At 54.2% G+C, this 18129-nt stretch overlaps 1 protein-coding gene across 2 annotated transcripts in view; it reads right to left on the reverse strand.

Moving 5' to 3' along the window:
• Nucleotides 1–1086: 1086 nt before the first annotated feature.
• Nucleotides 1087–18129, reverse strand: part of PEBP4 (phosphatidylethanolamine binding protein 4) — a 227137-nt gene continuing 210094 nt past the window's right edge. For both annotated transcript variants that reach the window (XM_081514923.1, XM_081514933.1), the window contains exons 5-7: nt 16702–16747; nt 14377–14490; nt 1087–1379 (exon numbers count right to left, since the gene is read on the reverse strand). In XM_081514923.1, the coding sequence (XP_081371049.1) occupies nt 1225–1379; nt 14377–14490; nt 16702–16747 (315 nt within the window). In that variant the 3' untranslated portion in view covers nt 1087–1224. The remainder of the gene's footprint in view (nt 1380–14376; nt 14491–16701; nt 16748–18129) is intronic.

The following is an 18129-nucleotide window of genomic DNA, read 5'->3' on the forward strand; positions in this document are numbered from 1 at the left end:
GAGGGAGTAGTAATTAACTCATGGGAGGGAAACTGAGCAGAGGGTCTTGTTGAGAGGGTGGGGGGTTGGAGTTGGGGGTGGGGGGAGTTGAGGAACCAGGGTTTAGCCTGTGAATGAGACCTTGGCACAGAGGTGCCTCCAAGGGATTTTGGGGTGGGAAAGCCGAGACTTTCAGAGGATATCCAAGGGCTGTCAAGATTCCGAAAATCCTTCCTGTGCAGACCAATCAGTTTCTTCACAGCTTTCTAAAAGCAGACATCAGACCATGTGCTTTCTCCCCTCCAATCTATTTGTCATTTCACGATTCCCCATCACTTCCAGGGTACAGATGTGAACATGACTGCAAGGCCTGACCTGTTCTGGTCTTTGTCCATCTGTCCAGGTGGCCATGGTTTTGGCCTTTCATTGCCCCATCAGCCACTGGAGCTGGGAGGTGTCGTGTCTCCTCTCTGTCCCTGTCTCCACTCATAGTTAACCCCTACCCCACTTCTCAGCCTTGAAGTGAAACATGACTTCCTCAGGAAAGAGAGGCGTTACCAAGCCTTGACCACCCCCCCACCCCCCATCACAAATCAGGTCCCCTCTACCCCCTCATAGCACTTGCCACATTTGCTGGAATTTGCCTGTGGTCATCTGATGAAGAAGTTTGCCCTCCCGTCATGAACTGGAAGCTCCATGAAACAAGCCTCATGTTGGGCCTGCCCTTGTCACATGTGAATCCCCAGCACCTTGGCCCGAGGTCAGGCACATACCATGTGCTGACAGTGTTTGTGAAATGAATGTTCAGAACTGGGAAGGGCCACAGTGATAAACCAACCACCCCCTTTCCCTTCTTCCTCTTTCAATTTCACAACTGAGGAAGCGGAATTTTATGGAGGGTAAGTGACTTGCTCAAGGTCACATGGTGCCTCAATGACCATTCAAGGCTAGAGACTCCCACCTCTTGCCTGTTGCTCCATCCCACCCTACTCTCCACCAACCACTTGCATTTTACAGGAGTTCCCCCAGCCCCAGTGCTGGACGTCGAAGGATTTCCACCTGTTGGTTTTGGAAGGAGGACAGGTTTGGAAACAAAACATCCAACCATTAAGCCCTAGATGATTTTTTTTTAATTTGGAAGAGAAAGAGGGTTCCATACCCGGAGAGGGGGAGTCCATACCTAGACCACGGGTGATGAGCACCGTGGACACACCGGCAATGTGAAGCTTGAGGTCTGGCAGGCAGTTATTTCGGTTCAGGTTTGTCCGTGGTCTCATTGCTTACTACCCCTGGGTTCTGGCGATTTAGCACATCCAGATAATGTTGGGTCATGAACTGGGTGTTGGCTTCAGGTTCGGTCAGGTGGAAGCGGCTCAGAAATTTTTCCATTTTCCAAGATCCTGGAAGGACAAACAGACCACGGGGAGGTGATGAGATAGAACTGTGGACTTGAGAATAGGCAGGGGCCCTAGAAGGAAGCCAGTTCTGGGGAATAGAGATAGCAAGTGGTGACCCTGGCCCTTGGTCTGAGGGCAGTAGGTGTCTGGGGTGCCCGCTGGCTCCTGGCTGCAGGGGAAGCCCTGGACATTAGCAGCATCTGGAAAGGATACTTCCCAGAGGACAATGGGGACCAAGAGTCTGGACTGAGTCAAGGATGGCCTTTAATCTCTTTCTTCAGGCCTTTATTTGGCACAACTCTGCCTTCTCATTCGTGTGCAGAAAGGAAATGTCTGGTCAGGTGGGCTGCCTACTTCTGCCTCCCACCCATCTTTTCCTGCAAGCTCCCCTGACCTCGTGACTGTGGTCTGAATGCCGCTTTTCTTCATACCCGGTCACCCCTGTTGCCAAGGCTAGGATTGGCAGAAGTGTCTATGCCATTTCTTCCAATCTCTTCTCCAGAAGCCAGCCTGGCCACCTCCTCCCCAGTCCCAAGAAACCTCGTGTGACAGGGCTTCTTCCCCGGTGGTGACACAGATGAAAGGCAGGGCACATGGCCAGGCCACTTCTCCTTGCCCTGAGGACCTAGATCCTGAAGGGGAGTGGAGAGTGGACAAGACGTCTCAGCCTGGACCCTGGGGAAGTCCAGTGGGTGCCCCGTTCAGAGGGGGCCTTCTCCAGGGGGAGAGAACAGGGCCATGGGGGGAGGGAGGTGCATCTTTTAGGGCAAGTGTGAACAGGCCTAGCAGCAGGGCAAGGAGGGCAAGGCCCCGGGCACAGGGGAGGGGCTTCAGGAAGTGGTCAGTGGCATATTCCCACGCTCCTGTTTCCCAAACCCTGGGCCTCAAGCACCCTTGGTGGATGGTTGCCAGATAAAATACAGGTTGCCCAGTTCTATTTGAATTTCAGAGGAACAACGAATCCTCTGTTAGTGCAAGTGTGTCCCACATATTGCTTGGCCCAGACTTATACTAACAAATTATTCCTTGTTTATCTGAAACTCAAACTGAATTGAGCATCCTATAAGGACAGAGGAGCCTGGTGGGCTATAGTCCATAGAGTTGCAGAGAGTCGGACATGACTGAGCACACATTTACTTACCTATTTAATGTATTTATTGGGTTGCTCAAAAAGTTCGTTCTGGTTTTTCCATATGCTCATACAGAAAACCTGAATGAATTTTTCTGGCCAACCCAATATTTATTTATCCCCCACACCAGGAGGATGAGGTGGGGGGCTGGCAGCCTAGAATTCCTCCCTGAGCTGCCCCTTCAACCACCTGTGGCCCTTTGACTGCATCCATCTCCATTTTTAGCAATGAAGAAAGCAAGTCCCCTCTCTCTGCCACCTGCCCTCCACCAGCTGTTGGCATTTCAAAGATGTTCTCAAGGAGAGGACAATTTTTAATCCAAACAAAACAATGATTTGGAAATAATACCAATAACATGGGGACTTCCATGATGGTCCTGTAGCTAAGACTCTGTGCTCTCAATGCAAGGGGCCTGGGTTCCATCCCTGGTCAGGAAACTAAGATCACACATGTCGAAACTAAGACCCGGTGCAGCCAAGTACAAAATAATAATAACAAGAACACCAATATAGTGCTTCCTATGTGCTAGGCACAGTTATAGGAACTCACATACTCACTTAATCCTCACAAGGAAAGAAAAGTGAAAGTGAAAGTCGCTCGGTTGTATCTGACTCTTTGCAACACAGAATACTGGAATTTTCCAGGCCAGAATACTGGAGTGGGTAGCCTTTCCCTTCTCCGGGATCTTCCCAACCCAGGGATTGAACCCAGGTCTCCTGCATTGCAGGCGGATTCTTTGTTAGCTGAGCCACAAGGGAAACCCAGGAAAACTGGAGTGGGTAGCCTATCACTTCTCCAGCAGTTCTTCCTGACCCAGGAATTGAATCAGGGTCTCCTACATTGCAGGTGGAGTCTTTACCAACTGAGCTATCAGAGAAGCCCCACAAGGGGAGAAGACTGTTTTTATTCTCAATGCACAGATGGGATAATGGGGTCATAGGGCCAGATTTGGTGAAAAAGCTTTTAGGGGAATGGATGGGGGAAAAGGAGGGCTTCCTTGGTGGGTTAGATGGTGAAGACTCCGCCTGCTGATGCAGGAGACCTGGATTTAATCCTTGGGTCGGGAAGATCCCTTGGAGAAGGGAATGGCACCCCACTCCAGTATTCTTGCTTGGAGAATCCCATGGACAGAGGAGTCTGGTGGCCTACAGTCCATAGGTTTGCGAAGAATTAGACATGACTGAGCAAGTAACACACACACTTCAGGAAAAGGGCCACCACGGGTGTCCCAAGTCTTATCTGGCTCTGTGTGCATTCAAATTGGGCTTTTGAGGGCTAGAAAACAGGTGTTTCAGGACTTCTCTTGGGGGAGGGCAGTGGCCTGAGATGAAGACCCACTGCTGGGGATTGGGGGTGGGGTGGGGGGCTGCTTTCCACTAGGATGGGAGGGAGGGAGTGAGGAGAGAGCAGGTGCTCGCCTGTCTGTGGCCTCTGCCCCCAGGGAGCCAGGCTGGCTGGAAAAGAATTGTAGTGTCACGACCCTGGGAAGGGGTGTGTGTGTGCATGTACATGTGCATGCAAGCTTGTATGTGTGTATGTGTATGCACCAGGGAAAGGGTCATGGGTGAACTGGTGTGTGGCTGGCACGGAGACAAGGGGACCTTCCCCACAGAGCACGGCAGGAAGGAAACCCGAGGCAGGGAAGGAATTGAAACTCATCACAAGATCAGGGCAAGCTGGCAGAAAGAAATCCCCCTGCACCCAGGGAGACCTTGCTCAGCTCTCCAGCAGTCTGCTCCCTCGATGGAGTCTGGGGCGGGGATGCGCCTTCTGGGTCCCATTGCCGACATCCCTGGGGTTCTCGGGTTTCTTGGGCAGCTTCTCAAACCAGCCGCATCCCTCAGCAGAGGCACCTAGTGCCGGGCTGCTAGCCTTGGCGGCCTCCTCCCCTTGCTTGGCCGTGACTCCTTACACCTCCGTTTCCTGCCACAGAAGGCGAGAGGAACTGACCCTGTGCAAGTTCTAGAAGGAAGAGGGGGTGAGTCAGGCCCTCTGAGCTGTTTGAGGAGCTGGGAGGCTGTGGCTTCTGTGGTCGCCCCCGCGGAGGAAAGCCCCATCCTGCATGGTAGTTGCTTCGGAGGGCTGCCCTGCAGGGAGGGGCGGCCGGCCGGCTTGCTCAGGCCACGCCCCTAGTACCAGGCCACGCCCCTTGTGCCCGGACCCACCCTGGACCAGCTCTGCCTGGGACAGGACTGGCCAGTGTACTTCTCAGGTCTCTGTGGCACGAGGGCTCCGGCTGCAGGGAGAAAGGAGGAGGGCAGCTCCCGAGCCAATGGCTGGAACACAGGGGCCCCTGGTCTCCTCAGGACAGGGCTGTGGCAGAGGATGTGCTGGGTGGTCCCTGCATAACCCTAGGGGGTGCTGTTCTTACCCAGCAAAACCACACACAGAGGCCATTTGCTCACTTATTGTGTGGTGCTGATGGGAAAGGTGTTAGCTATGAGATATGTTAAACGTTGGGTTTCCCTTGTGGCTCAGTGGTAAAGAATCCACCTGCCGACACAGGAGACCCAGGTTTGATCCCTGGGTAGGGAAGATCCCTTGATGGCAATCCACTCCAGTATTCTTGTGTGGAGAATTCCATGGACAGAGGAGTCTGGTGGGCTATAGTCCATGGGTTCGGAAAGAGTCGGACACAACTTTATCAACTTACCAACTCAACAACAACAGATCTTAGAGATGTTCCAGACATGGGCTGGGAGGTGGGGAGCGGGGGGAGTTAGGTCATCTCATCTAAAGCCATGGGGAGGGGGTGTTCTGAGCCTCTCTACCAAACACTGGGAGGAGGTGAGTGTCCCCTGACAGGGGGACAAATGGGAGACAAGCTCCAAGCTTCAGAGACTCATCCTATGAATTTGAGTCTTCGGGATGGCAAGGCTGGAATGTTCGGGAATGGCCCTGACAGTCCATCTCTTCACTCCCAGCTTTCCAGATCTGTGGGGCTGGCTTACCACTGCTTGGGAGTGGTTCATCACAGGGAATGGACCTCCCCCACCCCCGCCACCATCTAGCCTGTCAGGGTTTAAGAGGCAGGTGGTTCAGCAGGTGGTAAAGCATCTTCCTGCCAATGCAGGAGACCTGGGTTCGATCCCTGGGTTGGGAAGAACCCCTGGAGAAGAAAATGGCAACCCACTCCAGTTTTCTTGCCTGGGAAATCACATGGACAGAGGAGCCTGGTGGGCTGCGGTACATGGGGTCACAAAGAGCTGGACACGACTGAGTGACTGAGCACTCATGCAAGAGACTGAGAAAGTGATGCTACACTAGCGTAGCAACACCCACCCACCAGGATTTGTGAGAACTGGGCAGACAGCACCTGGGCCAGAATTCAGAAGCTCTGAGCTGAAGGAATCTCAGACCCTGGGATCCAGCCGCCCCCCCCTCCCCCTGCCAACACTGACAGCTGCTTCTGGGCGCTGCCAGGAGTGGTGGAGGGTTACTTGCTCCAGGCCCTACTCCTGCCCTTGACAACTTTATAATATAGGATGATCAACACTGTATTAGGGACTTCCCTGTTGGCCCAGCAGTTAGGAATCCACCTTCCAGTGCAGGGGGACTCAGGTACCATCCCTGGTCAGGGAACTAGGATCCCATGCGTGGAGGGGCAACTAAGCCCGTGCCACAACTACTGAGCCCAGGTGCCACAAGTAGAAAAAACCCACATGCCTCAGGAAGACTCAGCACAGCCAAAATTTAAAAGAAAGAAAAGAAACTGCTTTAAAAAATGAAACAAAACCAAACAAAAATTCATTGGACTAATAACAAGCTAGGCCTTTGTGGGATGGCCTCTCCACTGCACACTGTGCAGCCTCAGGAGATGAGTTCCAATCCCCCATAGGGGTCCCGGAGTATCTCCACCAGACTCGCCCTTTAGACTTCCCTATCGCACAGAGCGGCGCTCCCCGTGTGTCCCACTTGCTCCCACTTGCCTTGTCATTTGGTCCTCAGTGGACCGTCAGGTGTTCCCCTCTCTCTGGGAGGGAGGGCCCCATTCAGGTTGACTGGGGAAAGGGACAGGGCTCTAAACCTTGGGATTGGCCCCCCTCAGCCTCTGCTGGGACTCATGGCCTCGTGGTGCCTGGCTCAGAGCCTCCCCGTCACCCCAGGCCGGTGAGCTTCGTCTAACTGAGATAGCCACCCTATTCCCCAGCCTCCGGCTGCCCTCCCTTTGCTCAGGGATACAAGTGCTTTCCTGTCAGGAGACAGTGGCCCTGAAGGAAAGACAAAAATTGAACACCAGCCTAATAAGCGTCCCACTGAGTGCCCAGCTCAGGTCTGTAATTTGTCTGGCTCTGCGTGGGGCTGGCTGCCGTGAGGGTAGCGCTGATGCCTTTCTGATGAGATTAATGATGTCCTGGCGGTGGTGGGCGGGAGGCCTGAGCCTTTTATTTTTTTGTGCCGTTAAATGACATCCAGAGACTTCCACTCGGGAGCTGAAAAGCCCTCGTTCCATCACATCCAATTACTCCTGGAGAATATTTGCTGAGTAGCTGATCCTGCTGACTTGAGAGGCTCAGGGCAGAGGGGACCACTATGACTTTGGCGGGAGTAAGAGGGTGGGGATGTCAGGGGGTTTTTCCAAGGTGGAAAGGAGAACCTTTGAGAGCTGGCGAGCGGAAGTGCGATTCCTAATTACCCAGTAAGTGGATCACCAGGCTCCTCCCTCCATCGTGCATTTGGGGTTGGGGGGTAGGTGTGGGTAAGGGACTGAGAAGAGAGTAGACTCCAAACTGTCCACTGAGCCCCCAGTTATAAATTACAGTATTTGGTAATGGTGATGGCTGGCTGGAGTTCTGGGTGAAAGTTGGGATTATCTGCGGTTTCCGGATGATCTGTTCAGTACAGCTTGGGACGGCTGATGCTGGGCTTGACTGGGGTGTGTTCTGGAAGAGGGTGCCTGGGGCCTGTGGTGGTGGCAGGCGGTTCCGAGCCAGGGCGCCTGTCTGAGAGTTGCCCAGCATGGCCTCACCTGGGCTGCTGCCAGGCCCCCAGTCCTACCCGCTCTGCCAGGTGGGTGGGGCCCTTTGGAGGCAGAAGAGGGCTGCCTGACACAAGCCCACACAGTGACTCAGGGGCTGGGCCCCCGGGCTCCTGGGGCCTGGCCAGGTGAACCACCATGGGAGGTCACGGGGGGCGGGGAGGGGCTGTTTTGCAGTGGGTTGTGTGTGTTTGTGTCTGTCTGTGTGTTTGGGCTGCTCTCTAGGCAGCACTCTCTTCGCTGCTGCTTGGCTTGCACTGGGTCTCCCCTCACTGCCACCGGGCCTGGTGGATCCCCTGCCAGCCTCGGACCCTCACCATGGATGCTGCCTACTGTGGACGCTGCCTTTGTGTCCTTGGCCCTGGGCTTTCAAATATTTCCCCATAGCACCCTTACCTCACTCACCCACAGAGCTCCACAGGCCTTCAGATGCCACAGGCAAGACTTAAGCCCCACGGTGTGGCAAGTCTCTGCCTGTCCCTCCTCTCTGACCCCTGTGGGTGGGTGGCTCACCCAGAGGCGGCTCCATTCAGCCACCTGTGGTGCTGGGGAGCAAGATTCTAGCTGTCTGGTCTGGAGCCCAGGGACCCTCCTCTTCTCCTCTCATCCTGTTCTGCAAGGAGAAATCTCCCTGCAGGTCCCCCAGGCTCCCGTGGTCAGGCAGACCCAGCCTGGCCTGGCCTGTTAGTCCCCCTGGTGCTGTGGCACGATTCTGGGCCTGTGCATGGCCTTGGAGAGGCTTGAGGAGCCAACTGTGGCAGAGGGGATTCCCCGGCTCACTCTGAGGCGTGTGAGGCCGGCTCGTGGCATCCCTGGGCAAGGTGCCTGAGGTGTGGCAGGGCACAGACCACAGCTCCTAGAGCTGAAGTCTCCACGTGGGGCGGGGTCACAGCCTTCCTCCAGAGGAGGGGTGTGTGGGGGCATCGCCAAGACACCTAGGGCAGTGGATGGCTTTGCTCCCCCTCAGACCCCACACCAGGGCCCAGAAGTCTGGTGGTCTGGGTCGGGGGAGACGGAATGTGGGTAAACTGTTGCCAAGATCCTTGGCCTAGAATGCAGAAGAAAATGATCTTGCTATGAACTGCAGACTCTTAGCCAAGCAAGCCACTCACCATTCTGGGCCCTGATTTCCTCCTCTGCCCTGGGGTTGGTAGGGGGCATGGTGGTCACTGCGCTGCCTACTCCACGTGGTTGGGTGGTGGGGGAGGGGCAGGGCAGGCTGATAGGGAGGCTGGGACAGGGTGGCTGTGGACACCAAAATGGTCATTTGCGGGCAGAGTGCTCACAGAAGCGGCTGTCTTAGCAGGTGTTAAAGGAAGTTGAACGTGAGGTGTGTTTGTGAACTGGGGGTGTGAGAATGTGCAGATCCCTGTGTTTGTGTGTGTGTGTGTGTGTGTGTGTGTGTGTGTGTGTGTGAATGGTTATCTGTGAGTGTGCCTTCTATACAAACACACTCATTGATTCAAAGTCCACAGAGGGCTGCGCCCAGGGACAGGTGGCAAAAAGGGAATATAAGACAGACCTGAGCTCTTTCTTCAAGGAAGAGACTAGAGAGTCTTGTGGTGGAAGTTGTTGCTGTTCAGTTGCTCAGTCGTGTCTGACTTTTTGTGACCCCATGGACTGCAGCACACCAGGCTTCCCTGTTCTCCACTATCTTCTGGAGTTTTCTCAAACTCATGCCCATTGACTTGGTGATGCCATCCAATCATCTCATCCTCAGGTGCCCCCTTCTCCTTCTGCCTTCAATCTTTCCTAGCATCGGGTTTTTTTTTCCAATGAGTCAGCTCTTTGCATCAGGTGGCCCAAGTATTAGAGCTTCAGCAACAGTCCTTCCAATGAATATTTAGGTTGATTTCCTTTATTATTGACTTGTTTGATCTTTGCAGTCCAAGGGGCTCTCAAGAGTGGTGGAAGTGGGAGCCAGCAAGAGGAAAATGTAAAAAATACAGAAGAAAAATACAGAAAATGCAGGTGACTGAGGACATACAACTAGGTGTTTTGTGAGCATGTGAGCATGCAATAGGAGCAGGAGAGGGCAGGGGTGGCACTGACAGGGGTGGACTTCTCACTGACTGAGAGAAAACAGGCCCTCGGGGGAATTTTGAGAGGCGCCATGGACTGGTGTCCTGAAGGTTTAAAGGTGGTCCTGCTGTGGGGGAAGGGGGCAAATGTTCTGCCCAGATTGGCAGGCAGAGGCAAATCCATTGCTGGGTGAGCTGGTGGGCAGATGGACATGAATGAAGAAGCAGGGGTTAATGGGTGTTATGGCAGCGTGTGGCCCAAAAGGGTGTGAAACAAGGTATCGAGTGTGGGCTCTCTGCAGAAAAGGCCCCTCAAAGCATTCAGTTGGTTCCTCTAGTACCTGGAAGTCTAGGGCTAAATCCAAGACTGCCGTGAGGACCATGTGCAGAGAAACTATCAGGAAACCCAGATGAGCCCAGGGACCGGATTCTAGGCTTTGGGTGAGGAGGATGGGGGGGGGGTTGGAGATTAGACCTGAGGGAGGGGAGTCAAACTGGGAGGCCAAGGGGGCAAGTCCTGTGTCTTATAGACCCAAGGTAATGCCAGTTCCAAATCTGAGAAGGTCCTGTGTCTTATAGACCCAAGATAACGCCAGTTCCAAATCTGAGAAGGTGAAGTGTGGCCTTTGGGACAAATGTCAGTGAAACTGGGTCAGCCCTTGTCAGAGGGCACCGTTTCAGGCTCTATCAGCCTCAGCATTCTCCTCCATTTAGGATGTGGTCAAATGGCAACCCACTCTAGTATTCTTGCCTTGAGAACCCTGTGGATGGAGGCGCCTGATGGGCTATCTCTATGGGGTCGTGAAAGTGTCGGACATGACTTAGTGAATGAACAACAGCAACAACAACAACATGATCAAGCGATGTGACTGTCTCCCTCCACTCTCTGGGAGCTCCTAGTGTCTGCAGAGATTTGCCGGGTTACTCCACACATCCTCAGCAGCAGGGATATACTTCTGTACCCACGGCACCCACTCGAACACACTTGACACTGAGCATCACCTGAGTGGATGCAGAAGGCACTGCTGAATCATGATGTGGAAAGTGGCACAGGGAGGAAGGAGCTGTGGAAAGGCAGGACTTCACACACTAGAAGCGAGGTGGGCCCAGATCCTCTTCCAGCAGTGGTCCCAGTGGCCCTGGCTCTGACAAAAGGCCTCCGCCCAGAAGCCCATGGGACTGGCGGGGTGAATCTCGCCCAGATTTGTCTGGTGAAACTGGCAGGTGGGAGAGTTCCGTGAGCCAGAAGCAAATCTGTTGAGGGTCATTCAGGGGTAGACGAGCTAGATCAATCCCTTCTCTTGATAATGAAGATACTGAGGCCCAGGGAGGTGAGGTGGCTTGTCCAACATTGGACAGCGGGCATTTGGATGTTGAGATCTCCCAGCTGCTGACCCCTCGTATGTCATCCTGGGGTCACAGGACAAAGAGGAATCCTGGAGAGGGTTGGGCCCCTGACTCTGAACAATGCCACCTCCCCCACCAATCCCAACCCCCCAAACAGTCATATAAGTTCAAGAAGAATAATCTCATGCTTCCTTCTCATTGAATCTTGTCATTCACAGCTAAGTCCCAGCGTGAGAGGCAACCCCCAAGGACTGAGTCAAGTTAACCATCCCCCATGGATGCCCTTCTACATGGGCTCTTGCATACTGACCTCTCCCCTCCAGCCTCTGGATGCTGCTCCTCTCTGTTCATCCAGGGGTCAGTTAACCAGGATTGGCTATGGCACACATACCCTGGGACTCCCCACCTCCCTCCATGGAAAGAAAACTAGATCAAAGTAAGCCCCAGGGCCCGTGTTCATGGGCAAGGCTCCTTGTCCTGGACTCCTGAGGGCTGGTCCAGCTTGGGGTGCCCAGAGACCCCCTGGCACTGTGCAAATGTTTCAGAGACTGCCTGGCCTTGGGAAATGCACATATGGGGGCTTCTGCTTTTGCAGTCAGCCCTGGGCTCATCCAGGCCACACACCTCTAGGCCCCCAATGGCCTTCTGTCCTCTCATTCTAGTCTGTGCTTGCTGTGCTGGGTCTTCGTTGCAGCTCAGGCTTTTCTCTAGTTGTGGGGAGCGGGCTTCTCATTGTGGTGGCTCCTCTTGTTGTGGAGTACAACAAGATCCAGCATCTTGTTGCTCTAAGGCACACTGGCTTCAGTAGTTGTGGCTCCCGGGTTAGTTGTTCCGTGGTATGTGGGATATTCCCGGACCAGGGATCAAACCCGTGTCCTCACTGGGAGGTGGATTCCCAACCACTGGACCACCAGGGAAGCCCTTCTCACTTTTGAAAATAAGCTTTGCCTCTGCGGTTTCCCCAGTCCAGAGCACCCTTTTCTCCTTCACTCAAGGATTCAAATCTCTTCCTTCTCCTGAGCCGGTCTACACTGGGCCTCCTCCAAGCGGCCTCAGGACACTGTGGATTGAAGATCCAACCCTTTGTTTTCTAAATGAGGAAATCCGGGCCCAGAGACATTAGCTGACTTTCTGAGAAGTCAAATCACCAGGTAGAGACTAGAAATCAATGTTTCATCACCCTGCAGTAAAATACTTTTCACTCTTCCCAGCTGAAGAAGGTGTGTCATCCTGGAGGGAAAGGGAAACTGGAAAGGGACAGGACTGTCCCTAAGTCCACTGGAGCTCTGGGTGTCCTTCCAGCCAGAAACACACAATTAAGTGCTTAATTATACTCTGCTCTGCATTGTTATTTGAGTATTTCCAAAGGAGATTGTAAGCCCCTTGAGGGCAGGGAACTTTTCCTGTGCCCTGGATCGTGTTCCCTCCAAAGCCCTTAGCACAGGGCACGTGGAAGACATCACATGGTGGGACTGGAACCTGGGAACCTTCATCTGCCAGAATAATTTTACTGTCTCCATTGCCGGCATTAAGCAAAACAGCATATGGAAGCCGAAGGGACTCTGCCTGGTGGCAAGTCCAGTTCCAAAGTTTTCACGGCGATGGAAGGGAGTGTCAGTGGGGATGCACAAAAAACCATGGCTTTGGCAAAGATCCAAAGGGGACGAATAATAAGTTTCAGGCCCAAAGGGCTTGCAGTTTCATTGCCTGCTGCTGCTGTCATAAGAAAGGCACCGATGGCTCTGGAGGACAAGCTGTGCAAGGGGTGGCAAAGGTCTTTGGTGCATGCACCTCTCCTCCTCCACCCCTTTCGCAGCTCCTCTGGGCATCGCCTAATGCTCCTCCTGCCTCCATCCCTCTCTCATCCAGGAAGAGCACTTGGCCCGCTGGAGGGCCCTTCGGGGACTGTCTGAGCATTATCCTGCCCAGGGCACCGGCACTGAGACCCTAATGTTTAATGTGGACCTTGAAGGCACTGTGTTACTTTATTCGACTCCCATGTCACATAAACATTGTAGGCTGAGGTGCTGGTTTCCAGCCCCCCTGGAAAATCACAGTACCAGGACTTGTGGAAGGGGCTTCATGATGAGACAGGGGCCTAGGGAACTGGAGAAACTGATCTTGGCCTGGGCAAGAAACATTTTTCTTTCCCTTCTCTCTTTGTATCCAAACTTGAAACTGTGTCTCTGGCAAAGCTGTTTGAACAGATTTACAGATTGGTGAGGCGCTGGGGGCACCTGGGGAAGGTTCACTGGTGGAAAGGTTGTACCAGCTCCACTTCCAGGGTGGCCTGGAGCCACCTGTGATTGGTGGACCCTGCTCGGCACATCTGAAGGGCTCCACACTCCCCTCCTCTCCTCTGGGGCCTGAGGCAGGAGGCTTGTGACAATACCTTCTCTGGCTTCCCAGTGGGTGGAGGTTGGTTAGGATCACTGGGTGAGAGGAAATGGCTGATGACACCCACCCACCCACTCACCCTTCTGTCAGCCTGGGGGATGTGCCCTTTGTCCTCCCAAATTGGCAGCCGTGCATTCCACATTCTCTTCCCTTCCCTAAAACGGGGTGTGAGACATACATACAGTGCACAGGGATCACATTATTTCCCACATTCCTGAAGAGAAATCTTAGGTTCAGAGAGGGGGCATGGCCCTCACAGGGTCAGGCGAGTCACCTGTGACATCACATCTCAGTAGCCAGGTGTCCCCAGCTCCTTCAGGGCCTCAGCTCTGGTGGTAGGACGACCAAGGCCATGCAGGCTGGGTTAACCACTGGGGAGCTGCAGGTTCAGGGTCCTCTGGAGAGTGCTGGGAGGGCTGCTCAGAGAAGCCAAAAAGGGGGCATGGCCAGGGATGTCTCTGCCCCACCACTGAGATGGCACAGAGCAATTAAGGACCGATGAAGACAGACCGGCAGGATGGCATTCCAGGGGCATCTTGCCCAGATCAGACTCAATTACTGGGTATAATTATATGCAGAAGTGCTGTGGGGTAGCTGCCCGCACATGCCATTTGAAGCTACTGGGGGAGATGCTTCTTTCTTTGACTCTAGTTACCCCCTTTGGGACCCTGCCTTATAGATCCACCTACCCAACTAAAGCCTCCATCAGGGATGATGGAACTGTCTTCTAGGGGGAGACCATGTCTGATGTCAACATATCTTTGAGGACACTCATCTCGGTTTATTCTCAAGAGACACCACACCCTTTGACTCTGGCCTCCGAGGCTCATGGACTTCCCTGGTGGCTCAGACGGTAAAGAATCTGCCTGCAAGTCAGGAGACCCGGGTTCAATTCCTGGGTCAGGAAGATCTCCTGGAGAAGGGAATGGCAACCCACTCCAGTATTCTTGCCTGGAGAATCCCATGGCAGGCTATAGTTCATGGAGTTGCAAAGAGTCAGACATAACTGAGTGACTAACACTCTAAGGCTCATGGGGAGACTTAAGGTCCCAACTTGCCCACAAATGCTCGAACCATTCACTTCCACCCCAGAATTCACCCCAGTTTTGAAGAATGGAAGGTCTTACCTCGAGTTTTGTTTTCTTTGGGATGGAGAGAGATGGCCCTTCCTTCCTGAAGATAGACAAAGAACTGGTAGCGATGTAAGCCACTGCGTGCTGGTGGGGAGGGAGGCTGGTAGGCTATGGGAAGAAAAAGGAGAGAGGGTGGGCTCCATGTGCCCCAGTACACAAGGGCTCCTGGCTGCTCTGGGCAGGGGGCAAAGAGTCAGTCTTGGTCCTTTTCATGGTCCTCGCTGACCCTCCTGGGGTCCCAGTTATGGGGGGAGGGCGGGTCCACATACTGCAGACCATCAGGCTTTATCTTGGGCAGAATCTCATCTTCAGTCGCTTCATTTAAGAAGCGCGCTATTTGGGGTGGTGGGGGGAGGAGGAGGTGTGGGCAGTTTGAAGGTCTTGGGTGCTGGCCGGACTCTTGGGCCTTTCCGGACCCGTGGGTGTTGGTGTTGTCCCCTTTCCGCTTTGGTCTATCCTGATGGATTTCCTGCCTCAAGAGAAACCCCATCTTCCTCTGAGAGTGTGTTTGGCAGGGGATTTTTATTTATTTTCTCAGCATTTCCTTATGAACTCAATCCCCAAAGAAGCCAATTTTTTGGCTGGATCCGGAGGATCTGGAAGTGGTTACGGGGGTGGGTGGGACTCGGTTCAAAGGTTTGATCATGGAAGCTGTAGGATCTGGGTGCTTGGGGCACCGGGAGCTGACTCAGGCTCTTCCGGAGGAGAGTGCCCATCTCCCCTCCTTTTGCTCTTTGTGCGAGAGGCACTCTTTGTTGAGGGGGAGATGTGGAGTGGGGACATCTCTCATCCTTCCCCTAAGTTTATGCAGGGCCCCGGGGTTTTGCGGGTCGGACTTCTGCAGACTGTTCCAGCTGGGCCTCCTTCCAAGAGTGTGGTGCCTCTTTTCCCTCCCTTCTGCTCCCTTCATCTTTCTTTCCAAGGAACCAAGCACCTTCTGAGGGGTGGGTGGGGATGGAGTGTTTGCAAGGATGCTGCTGGTGGGATGGAGCATTGGTACATGATGGCCACCTCCCTCTCCTGATCATCAGTTAGACAAGAATCACTTGCTTCTTGGGGTGGTGGAAGCGTTCCTCATGGTGCACTTCCGGCCTCTGGCGTGCTCGCAGCCAGGGGAATTCCTGACTATTCATTCCTCCCTGGGTTTTTACATTGCAGAGCAGATGTGTGTGTGTGTGAACCTAGGGTCTGCCAGAAGTCATGTGAGTTGTGTGAACCAGGGTCTACACTGGGGTGGGTGCGGGTTTTTCACGAACTGGTGGGCATGTGTGCCCAGGCACTTTTTTTTTTTTTTTTTTCACAAATACTGCTGACCAGTGATGGAACTCAGTGGTTCTGTGCAGCTGGGAATTTGTCCTCGGGGGAGATGGAGATGGAAGCCCTTCTCACTAGGGTGTTCCTGAAGAAACTCCCTCCAAAAGTAGAGCTGAGAGGCATGAGGAGGAAGGGAATGGGACACATTTGTTGAGCTGCATCTTGGGGCCAGGCCCCGGCTAGGTGCTTTCCCATGTCACTAGTCACGAGTGTTAGTCGCTCAGTTGTGTCTGACTCTGCGACCCCATGGACTGTAGCCTGCCAGGTTCCTCTGTCCATGGGATTCTCTAGGCAGGAATACTGGAGTGGGTTGGCACATCCCTGGAATCCTCATCACGACTCGGGAAGGCAGGTATTATGGCCATTATCTAGATGAGGAAACTGGGGCTCTGAGCAATGAAGTCAGGCTGACAGTCAGTGGTGGAGCTGGGCTTTGAATCCAGGCCTGTCTGGTGCCCGAGTCTGTGTTGCTTCACCGAACTGTGAAACTCAGTTGGTTTTTTTCTTGCTCAACCCTTTGGCAGAGGCCAGCTCACCCCTGGAGCAGTTGCTTCAAGCTGAGTGGTGGGCCTGCCCTTGCTGGTGGATCCCAGAGGGAAGGGAGGCAGGGAGCTGGTGGTGAGGATGGGGGTGGGAAGAAGAGGGGATTGGAGAAAAGGGAGGTCCATGCAGCTACATGGTAGGGCTGAGAGAGAGCGGGGAGGGGACCAAGCCCATCTGGCGGGCAGTTCTGGTTCCGGATTCTGTCTCAGCAGAGCCCTGTAAGTTAATGTGGGCTCCATCTCTTACTGGTTGTGTGACATGGGGCAGGTGGGTCTATGCCTCAGTCTCCTCCTCTTTATAAAGGAGATGTTGATGGCAGTGACCTTAAAGGACAGTTGTGAAGATTAAATCAGAACATCCAAGTGAACTCGGGGATCTGTGCTCCCCACACCATGAAGCTGTATTGCTATGATGTTTGTCATTGCCCTGGCTGGGGGAGGGGCCCTGGAGGGTGTCACTCACGTGTTAACTCCTGGCCCCGAATCTTCCCTATCTTCATGTCGGCGCCCTGAAAATAAGAGACAGGCACGGGCAAGGGTTACTCCCAGGGCAGCGGAAGCCCACACCATTCACTCAGTCCCAGTGGGCTCTGCTGAGTTCTCTCTTTCTCTCTGAGAGAGCAGGATGGGAAAGGAGGAAGTAGTCTAGCTGTCCTGGGGGATGCTGCTAGGACAGGCCGTGGGGTTTAGAATGGTGCCTCAGGGGGTCTGGGAGAGAGGACAGATACAGACATTGTTGGGGATGACCTGGTGGCGAGGCACGGACCCCCTGATCTATGGAGAGCCTGAGAGGACCCTTCCGGAAGAGACATCCCCCCTCACCCTCCGTCCCCCGAGGCTGAGCCCAGGATGCTCCTCTCGGTCTGTGGGTCCAGCCAGATGGAGTGCCTGGGCTGACCATGCTCACTGCTTGCCCATCCTCTCGGGCTCTCTTTGGGACCTTCAGAATACTTGGCCAACAGCTGCTTGAGCAGCCAGAAGGGCAAGGGAGGGCCGGAGGAGGCTGGATCGCCTGATTTTGAGGCTCGAGGGGACTCAGTCCACCATGCTGGGTGGCTGGGACAGCCTCAGTTTCCCCCCTTCCCTTGCTCCCTTTGCCTTCCCCCTCCCCTCCACTCAGTGTCTGTGAGATAATGAGGTGATCCCGGGGGCGGGTGCTAATTACTGTTTGTGCAGGGCCGGGAGATGCTCAGATGAAAGGCGCTGGAGCTGGGCCCCTGGGTCCGTGCCACAGCTCGGAGCCCTGGGCCATGCCAGGGAGTCCTGCGGCCCCTAGGTGTGGGGTTTTATAGCCTTAATGATGGTGATTAGTGTGGCTCTTCTCTGGTTCTGCCAACACCTAACTGTGCCCTGGCCACCTTTCCACCCAGCCCTGCTGGTGCGGCCCCTGCTCCTTACCCGTGAGAGGAGGTGGGGGCGGGGTGGGGCAGGGGAGCATGTGATATTTCTTCTCAGGTCTCTGTGGAGCTTCTCAGAGTCTGAGTGACCCAAACCCCAGCGTGGTTTCCTTTTTATGAAACTCAAGCCCCATTCCCCCATTCCAGACCCTCCATCCCCCTCCCGTTCTCCCCCTTAGGCTGCAGTTTCCCAAGTTTGTGCCAGAATATCCCTCACCCTCCCCTCCCCTTGCTCCTCCATGTCCAGTTAGGTCACCTGTAATAGGAAGAAGGGGCAGGAGACTGCAGAGGGATGGAGCCCCACTTTGAGCCCCCCTCCCACTGTTTCCTGCATGTCTTTTGACATCCTTGCTTTCACCCTCACCCCATCTTGTTTGCTCATTAGCATCCAGGTAGCCTTCTAATTCAGCCCCTCAGAAGGACCCGAGCTCTGCTTACCGCCTCTGCCCCAGTATCAGGCCAGGCCTTATCTAGGGCTGGCTTGAGACCCGGGT

Source organism: Giraffa tippelskirchi, chromosome 1, assembly GCF_054371585.1.
Source record: "Giraffa tippelskirchi isolate mGirTip1 chromosome 1, T2T-mGirTip1v1.2.pri, whole genome shotgun sequence".
Classification (NCBI taxonomy): Eukaryota; Metazoa; Chordata; class Mammalia; order Artiodactyla; family Giraffidae; genus Giraffa; species Giraffa tippelskirchi.